This window comes from Eptatretus burgeri, unplaced genomic scaffold (assembly GCF_056783735.1).
Source record: "Eptatretus burgeri isolate ZD-2024b unplaced genomic scaffold, Ebu_testis_v1 Ebu_testis_scaffold_80, whole genome shotgun sequence".
Taxonomy (NCBI): domain Eukaryota; kingdom Metazoa; phylum Chordata; class Myxini; order Myxiniformes; family Myxinidae; genus Eptatretus; species Eptatretus burgeri.
Window position 1 is genome coordinate 27,501 of NW_028222030.1, and position 10,000 is coordinate 37,500.

Consider the following 10,000-nt stretch of genomic DNA (forward strand, 5'->3'; position numbering starts at 1 on the left):
GGGCCGTGCTATGAGAGGGTGTAGGGCAGCCCGGAATCATGGCGAAACACAATCCTTATCCCTGTGTCTTAAGACACGACCAGGGTTGCGTCAGGAAGGGCATCCGGCGTAAAACCTGTGCCAAATCAGTATGCGGATCACAGCGGATGATCCGCTGTGGCAACCCCGAACGGGAGCAGCCGAAAGAAGAAGAAGATTTATATATCTACTGTATAAATGGAAGTCCTTCTGTCTGTCTGTCTGTCTGTCTGTCTCTTTGTTTGTAACCAATCAGCTCCCCGACCAGTGAACCGATCTTGATGAAATTTTGCACACATATAGACCTAACATTCACCTCCAGGATGTGCTCAGTGGCTTTCCATAAAAATGAAAACAAAAATATACATATATATATATATATATATATATGTATATATAAAAAAATTACCTTTTAAAAAAATGGCTTTCGAACAGTGCGCCGGCGTATTAATCGTAACAAAAGGCTTCATGGTTAAAAACGCTAGGGTTTTTTGAAATACAAAATGTTCGTGTTCGTTGACTTTTTACAAATACACATTGTCCTCCTGTTATTTGAATTCTCGAACTGCACGCGCACGGCAACAGCTAACTGCTGATAGATATGCTCATGAAAGAGCCAGGCAAGCGGAGTCAGCTCCAGAGAGAGAGAGAGAGAGAGAGAGAGAGAGAGAGAGAGAGAGAGAGAGAGAGAGAGAGAGAGAGAGAGAGAGAGAGAGAGAGAGAGAGAGAGAGTCGTCTTACTGCTGTAATATCTGCTCATGAACGAGCGAGGCAAGCAGCGTTGGCTGCAGAGAGAGAGAGAGCGTCGCTCAACTCCAAATAGAGCGTCACAACGACGGGCGAGAGAAGCACAAAACTCACGTTCCAGCTTTCTAGGTCCGGGATTTGGCAGGACATCAAGGACAGTTGCCGCTGCTGCTAGAAACATTGAGTGGCTCAAGGCCGCCTTCAACTATGACCTCTCTGAGGATTACAGCAGCATAAAGCCTTCCTTCCATAAATCTGAGGAATAAGAGAAGCCTTCCTAATTTTCTCCATGCAACTAATGCTTCAGTCTAACTGGCGTGAGGAAAATAGGGCAAATTTCCCGGTTATTACCGGGTACTTCACCTTGTGTGTGTGTGTATATATATATGTATATATATGTATATATATATATATATATATATATATATATATATATATATATATATATATGTATATGTATATATATATATATATATATATATATATATATATATATACACATATATACATATATATATATATATATATATATGTATATATATTTATATATATACACATATATAAACACTTATCGGCAGTCGTAATTTTGATGAAAAAGACAATGCTTGTGGGATGTCAAATACCCAGGATAACCTGTTTTGAGGACCCGCGATAACTTTCTGAGACGCTACGATAACCGTGTTTGAGGTTCCAGGATAACTGCATCTGATCACAAGTCTAACCATATTTGGGGTGCCTCGATAACCATGTGCGGAATCCTGAGAGAACCATTCTCGGGCTCCCGGAATAATTGCGCACAGTCGCACAGATGATAACACATTGGATCCCGGGATGGATACCCACACACGGAGTCCCAGGACAGAATACTCGCACACGGGGATCGGGATACCCCTGCATGGGGTGCCAGAATTGGAGACCCTTGCATGGGGTCCCAGAATGAGAAACCTGTGCATGGAGTCCCAGGACACCCACATACCAAAAAGAATTGCAGAAACTGCTTGCCTTTCAGAGAACTCTAATGGCAGATCTCACACCTTCACTTCAATTTCATACCTTTGCTTCCTTGAGTGTTGAGTTGGGAAATTTGACAGGTGGATGGGGAGGAAAAGGAGTGGAAGATTGAGGACAGAGATTATTGAGAGCGAATGAATGAAGGGATAATAATAGAGTATGGTGTGGCGTATGGGAGGTGACTGAAAATTTCACAATTCTGTGTTTGTACTTTCCATTTCTTTTAGTTTTGTCATCTATAATGCTTGCTCAGATATATGTTGTTCTGTTGTGGAAATTTCTATTTTCCTTTTTAGTCCTCGTCTGAAACTGAGCAAAACGACACCAGCACTGAAAGTCCGGTGAACAAAAGCAAAGGTAGGACAAATTTTTGGCTTTTTTGCAAACGTTTTAATGAATTTGTATGTGGTCAGGATCTTTAATCTTGGTAAGCGAGTTTAAACCATTGTAATAAACTTGTATTTCTAGAATTAATTGCAATGGAAACAGCAGTCAAATATTTCCAACTTTGGAACAGTGGCTTAATGGTTGGAGCGTCCGCTCTGAGTCTGGGAGGTCATTGCTTCAAACCCTGGCCGAGTCATACCAAAGACCTTTGCAATGGTACTGGTTGCTTCCTTGTTTGATGCTCAAGGCCCGGTCACACCTCGACGTTTTAGCCAACGTATGCCGATTTTTGAATTATTTTTCTAAAACGCTGGCACACGTTGAATACGTTATGGGTAAGTTTTGATAACATTGAGATCACGCTGAAAAACACTGCCATACGTCGTTGTACGCTGGCTTTAAACGTTGTACTTTTTGGTTGTCCTCAAATTTTTTCATGCTTGAAATTTCACGACGTATGCCGGCGTATGACTCACACGTTCCGCTAAGCTGGCCACAAGTTGTATGCACGGTCTGCGATCGTTGACAGACGTCAACACATGCTACTTGTAAGTTAATCATAAGTTGAGACACGCCGAGGTAATGTTTAGCGTACCCGAAACTTATTTCTAACCTATGATTAATGTGTTGTTGGCACGTTACGTGATCGTTGCCACACGTCGACAGACGTTACTTTTAAGTTACTCATAGGCTGAAAGACATCGGTATAATGGATCGTCCTTGCGTCAGAATCCACGGCCACGGCCCGGACACTTATTTGCAGCATTCTTCAAACTTTTCTTTGGCATGACGAGGATGTTCAGACTTCGATGTCTCGCTTGGCTATGATTCCAATTGTCCATCGGCAGCGTCTATTTAAAATAGTCGAGTTTGAGCGTTTTAACACGTTCAGAAGAAATGCTTCAAATTTCCAAACCCCAGCGTCAAAAAACAAAGGCGAGTGACAGCAATTTAAATCGTTCATTGTAAACAATGAAAATAGTTGAGTGGTACCGTTTAAAAGTCGTTGAGTGTAAAAAAAAATCCAATTGTTGAGCGCAAGCGTCTACTTTCAATAGTGGAGATGCAGCCATTTAAATCGTTGAGTGGCAGCCGATGAATAGCAAACCCTACGTCACCAGCAAAGATAAACTGCCGCACCATATGGATAAGTTAGGCTATCGTTGGGCATAGTTTGTGAATGCCGGCTTCACGATAATTATTCGTTGGTATATCGTATCTATAAGTAATCAAAGCGCTCTATGCACAATATTAGTTCATTGTGCATTTGTCCAACCCGTTATGAATAGACCGAAATCGTAAAAACAAGCTATAGCTCATTGTTGAAAAAGCCCCATAAAAAATTAGCCGCGAAGAACCTCGAACAATGGTTAAAAGATGTCTCCTACCCGTGGACACGGGGACGCAAGGACGATCCATCATAACCCACACCCTCCCCCTCACACTCACCTACTACTGCCAACATGAACAAACTACTACTAATACTGATACTAATACTAGTACTGATACTGATACTGTTACTGCTGACATGGACATCGACTCAAAAAGGACTCGAAAACACTGTTGGGTTCCCCTTTTATGAGCAGCATTTTTATATACCAATTCCCAAAACCGCTGGGAACACGTCTTTATATGGCAGTTGTAAGCGAGAAACACGTTCATTTATTTTTTTTTGTCGACCGGAAGACGTCATTGGAATACGTCTACATACGTCGATGTGTGTTGGGACTACGTAAAGAATTGGTTCAAAGCACGTCAAACATAAGTTAGAAATAAGTTTCGCGTAAACAAGACATTACCGTGACGTGTTTCGACTTATGAGTAGCTTATAAGTAGCCTTTGTGGACGTGTGTAAGCATCCACATATCGTGTGTAAAACTTATCCCCATCGCATGCGGAACGTGCGTCATATGCCGAGTACATCGTAAAATTTTGAACATGTTTAAAATTTCTTGACCTACTCTACTTACTACGACGTATGATAGCGTACTTTAGCATTCTACTCACGTATATCAAACTTACTCATACCGTATTTGACGTGCCCCAACGTTTTAGACACATTTTTCTGAGGTCGGCATACGCTGGCAAGATCGCCAAGGTGTGACCGCGATGTTGACACTTCCATTTCTACGGCAGTTATGATTCGAATCGTTGTGCGTCAGCCTTTTAATAGGCTACGTCACGATATCGTCGGCGATGTGTGCAACGCGCTATGCCTAAGTTAGACTATCGTTGGGCATCGGTTGTGTAGGCCAACAACAGGTTCAGCATTCGTTGGTATAAGTTATCTATAACACAACGAAACGTTCTGTGTCCGTTACCAATGCGTTCTACATCAGACCAAGTCGCTATGAATACGTCCGAATCTTTAAAAAAAAACAGCAAAAGTTCAACGTAAGCCAGCGTTTTACATACATTTTAATCTGGCGAAAACGTCAAGGTGTGACCGCGCTTTCAGCATTTAAAAGGATAGAGCACAGACAAACGATGCTGGGAAGGCAATGGAAAACCACCCAGGATAACCCTTGCCAAGAAACTACTTTGGCAACACCAACACTCTGTAAAGAATGTGAAACATCAAGTCAAAAGAAAAATAGGAAAAGCATCCATTCATCTATCACACTTCATTCTTAAGACCCCTGTTGTCACATAATAATAAAAAATGGAACAATTGGAAAGCTAATAATCGATGTACTTGATTAGAAAGTGAATAATTGATTTACTTGGAACAAAAAATTTTGTCCATTTCATCATAAGAATCCATCCATCCATTGGGACCATACTCTGTGCAGAGCATTGATGCTGCCGAAACAATGTCCTTGGCTGTTAGCTCCAATCCTGCACAAGTCACTACTCCAACACAGAATACCATCTAGCCAGCACTCATTTTGCCAACCTTAGAAGGATGACAGGCTCAGTCAACCCCACCTGGAATTAATTAAACAGCCAAATGGTATTTGAACTCAGGATCTTACGATCCCAAGCCCATCACTCAAACCATGAAGCCAACACCAGGTACATACTTGTACCAAGGTTTATTTAAATAACTTCAGCTGTTCTCAAATATCTCATTTTTACCTAACATGACCTTTGAACTCTTGACCCCATAATGTAATCTATTTATACATGCGTCATGACATAGACTTGGACCATGTTTGATGATAAACCCTTCAGGCGTTCTCAAGTTATCCCGGGAAAGAAAACGTATCATTGATTCTGACCTTTGACCTTTGACACCACCTTTTAATCAGTTCATTTTTTTTCTAATCAGTTAAATCATAAAAATTCCTGTATGAAAAACCCATCTTTCTGGGATTGAGTGAATGTGGCTCTTCATGTTGTTCCACACACATTGGATGAATAATGTTGCTGTGTATTTTGATTTTAAAAAATTTGTGTGTGTGCGTGATCATCCTCAAAGTTATTGTGATGCACGTATGTCGTGTATAATCGATGTGAAGAATTTCGTAATACTTATACTGCTTTGTCTAACAGTCTGAGGCAGAATACCTGTGAACATAATTCTCAGAGTTGAGTCAAAAAGCTGAAATTAGTGATTCGAAAATTTGTTGCCAGTTAAGTACTCGACACCGATCATTCAATAAAAGATGTAAAACCGATCACTCAATAAAAGATGTAAAAAAAATGAATTAATCAACCAGGAATGAGACAGCCAAACAAAATATTGATTGAGAAAATTGAGTTTAAATTATGGCCGAATCACAACTTGCATTCATTTTCCATTGGATGATGAAATGGCATAAAAACGATTTCACACCAAAATCGATTGTTTGTGGTTGAGATAGAAGAGCAAAGAGGAAGGAAATTGTGAATTTAAGCGAGTATAAACCATGGTGTGTGAACTAAAATTGCCGATTAATGAGGGCTATTACACAAAAAGTGAGATGAATCACTCCTATCCACATTATATCAGGTGATAGAAGAACAAGAACAGCCCAGCCGTACCCATCTTTTTCTTTTTTGTGTACAATGTCAAGGCTCGTACAAGAGCTAACACACAAAAAGTACGAGGGGAGCAGGAGACAAGAGGTGCGTGAGAGGGAAGGACAAAACACTGGGGAACAGAGACATGAGGAGATCTGTGCAATGGAGAAGGATGGGGCAGGGATCCACGGGGAAAACAAGATGGACACGACAAAGACTTTCATGTCCTCACATGACAGGGACTTTCAGGAAGGAATGCAGGTAATTTGAAGGATGTGTGTTTGGAGTGGATTAACAGGGTTAGAAAAGATAGTGATTTTGGATTGGGGAAGATAAGAGATGGTGGTGAACGGCTGTTTTGAATGCCTGTAGGGAATAGTGGGATTGAAGAGAGTGTGGGAGTTTATTCCAAAGGTGGGAAAAAAGAGTGAAGGTGAGCAGTGATTATTGATTTTGATAGCATTACCAGAAGGGGATTGCTGGCGGACCTTGAGTGCCCTGTCGAAATATGGGAGGGACATATCGCAGACGGGGGGTGGGTGGCAAGGCTGGAGAGGAGATGGCAGAAGACAGAAAGATGAGCGACCTGTCTGCGGTGAGAGAGAGACACCCAAAGACTCAGCAGAAGTCTTTTGCTGAAGGTTATTGGCAGGTGAGAGAGGTACCCACAGCAGGCTTGCTGGCATGATGACAATTGAAGTCACCACATTTGAGGAAGATAGAGTTGGGATGAGAGGATGGAAGTTGGTCCATGTTTTTGGAGTGGGAGATGTAAATGGAGTCATCACTGTTTGGTGGACAGTACAACACACAATCACGAACATGAAGTGGGAGTGCAGGGAAGCCGTTGCCAGAGGTATTTCTGGGGGTGTGGGGGAGTGAGGGCAGTGCAATAAGCATGAAGAGTCTGGTTTGTCAGTGGCGATCTGTATGGAAAGATCTGTCAGGTTTGAGCGAAGGCCCCGGATGTTTGACGTCTACACTGTTGAAGAATAGCGAGGAGAGGAGGGGTGAGCATCTTCAGATGCATATAGTTGCCGAGCAGTTTTACCTTGGCTCTGGGGACACAATCCTGGAAAGGTCAGCACTCCGATGCAGGGGACTCAAATTTCTCATTCTTGCACTCATTTTGCTGACCTTGGAAGGATGACAAACTAAATCAACTTTCCTGATGTTATTTTAACGTCACAACAGGGAAACCAACTCAGGACACTTGAGAAGATCTTAAGCCAGCCATCATAACCATTAAGTCAACACCAAGCTTTTTATGGGGAGATGGAACTGAATAAAATTCTAATCTTTTACATCTGAAAGAAAATCTTAATTGATGCTTTATTTCCCTTTGATTAAAGAAGCCAAAAGGAACTTGCTTAACGATTCCAGCACCAGCGGTGAAAGTGTCGGCCTGTATTTTCATTTGGTAAATGCATTTTAATCCTTTTCTGTTTTTCTTCACAAGTCTGCATTTATAACAAGATCTGCACTGCTGTTGAATGAGTGCAAATGTAATTACCTTTGCCAATAGTGATGTTGTTAGGGTGTATAATGATTGGTGAAAGGTTACATTGGCTGTTTTGATTCCAGAACAGACAAGATCCTTGTGAATAAATCAATATGATGTTTCTCATTGTGGTTTGATTGCAAATTGCACCATTCTTTGGATGACCATGAAATCATGATCATTTCTACCGAGATGACCGAATGTCCGTCCATACGTCCGTACGTCCGTCAACAATTTTTCTTTCCAATCTTGATGAAACTTAGTATGTGGGTCGAGGTAGATGAGTGTTGCACAACGATATAACTTTTGTCCGGGTTCAAGGTCAGGGACGAGGTCACGAGGTCACGTAAGTTATAAAAATCGCCATTTCCAAAACCTATCTCGTCTGCCATTCTACAATATATTCGGCAACTGTTTATTGATTATGATAGTAAAAAATATTATCTTGTATCTCACCGGACAGATTTTTGAATTTCCTTCCCGTTTGATCGTCACGTGATCTGGAAGATGGCCAAAAACGCCGATGCGATTCGCAAAGAAGGAAGGAAGGAGAAATGAAATATAAATATAAAACACACTTTTAGCCTTTTATATTTATACATTTTCCGCCAAAGGTGCAAAAGTTTCAAAACCCGAAATGTAAACTTAGGCATTTATTTTCAAAATATAATTTCGTGCGCGCGCACCAAAATTCCGAATCATCTTTAACCAAACTGCATAGTAGAACTGCGCAGTAGTCCGGTCATGGCGTCTGAGCAGTGGCCAGCGTGGTTCAGATTGACTGTGGTTTCTGGGGCGAAGGTGATTGTTAAGAAGTATGTCGGTGGTATAAATTTGAGTGACTGTATTGGTGATTTAATCACGCAACATCTTGAGAACGAATATTCTGGCCGAACGATTGCATCAATTCAGTGCATCAGCAGGGATAATTCGCAGGCTCCTCTCGATCGTGCCGAGATCCAACATAATCACCGGCGGACATAGGGCTGCAGGCTGTGGGGCGAGGCCACGGATCCCGGATGATGGGAGAAGTGATAAATTATGCTACATGCTTCGGGCTTTCTGATTAATTTCTCAATGAGTACATTCCATAATTAATGAATTAATAATTGATGAATCTGGCATACAAAATGTTTTTTCATACCTGACATGTCACTTTGTGCAATGTCACGAAACTTCTGTGGAATTAATAATTAATGAATTTGCTGTCTCTCACGATTTTTCAAACCTCAGTATCTCTATAAATACTTGACCAATTTTCATTCTGAAAGTTGCATTATAATCAGTGAAGAATAATCTGCAGGATTATCATAATCTCTGAGACCAAAGCCTACTTTTTCGTTTTTTTTCTACAACCGGAAGTGAAATGTTCCCAGAGAGTGGACGGACCGGAAAACCACGTATTGCACTTACTGATGATTCTGATGTGTTAATCCGGGTACAAAATGAACAATACATATTTATTAATTATGTTATTAGTCGTATTATCCTAGTGTATCTATGTGAACTGTTTCAATCTAAACGGTTAGTTTGGACTGTTTCGCGGTTACCTGAACTGAACATTGAGAACTTGTGGTATTATAGAGATAACCGTCACCCCCAAACGGGGGTAATTTTTTTTTCACTTGTTCTCTCCCATCCTCCTTCACTCTTCTCTCATTTTCTCCCTTGTCGTTCTTCCCATATTTTCTCAATTTACACCTTTGCTCTCACCTTCCCACTTCCTTTGCTGACAAGTGCACACCACTCCTTGCAAGATCAGACCCTCTGCAGTTGGCCTCTGGTGATTATACACAATCTGAGTTTGGTGCATCAGATGTCCAATGGATTTTTTTGGGGTCGAGTGTTAATCAAGATGAGGGACCTGTCCATCTGTCATTTGTAAAATTTGTAAAATAATAAATACATTTGAAAAAAAACAGATAAATTTGAAAAAATCCTAAAAACATGTTTTCACTCTGTCATTCTGGAGTATTTTGAGTCGATCAATGATAAAAAAATTTTTTAATTTCATCCATTTTAAATTCAGGCTGTGACACAACAAACATGACAAAAGATGGGTGTCATACTTGCTGAAGGCACGATATAAAACGCAACACTCATGGCCTTTAACATATTGTGACGGAAATGGCCCTTACGGGAATACTAAATATAGAATTAGCTCAGTTCCCCCATTAAATTCATGTTTAGATAGGTGGTGTGGTATAAGGGACGATATGTGTGTGTCGGGAGGTGCAACAGACTGTTTTTGTGTTCGTGCTTTGGTGGTGAAACGAGAGATCGCTCTTTTTGCTTCCTCATTCCGGAATAGGCCTCTCCCAGTCGGCTGAGAGGAGTGGCCCAGAGCGAGGGGTGTGGCCTGGACAGGAAGTGACGTGAATGGGAGAAGCC

At 41.1% G+C, this 10,000-nt stretch overlaps 1 protein-coding gene across 8 annotated transcripts in view; it reads left to right on the top strand.

The window, feature by feature from the left end:
• The window catches only part of LOC147007599 (uncharacterized), a 70,761-nt gene that overhangs the window by 17,155 nt on the left and 43,606 nt on the right, over positions 1-10,000 (top strand). For 5 of the 8 annotated variants that reach the window (XM_085866788.1, XM_085866783.1, XM_085866784.1 and 2 more), the window contains one exon: positions 2,073-2,133. The exons of 2 other annotated variants lie outside the window; for them this stretch is intronic. In XM_085866788.1, the coding sequence (XP_085722914.1) occupies positions 2,073-2,133 (61 nt within the window). Of the gene's footprint in view, positions 1-1,482; positions 2,134-10,000 lie in introns of those variants that run through there. One more of the 8 variants, XM_085866786.1, reaches the window with a different exon arrangement.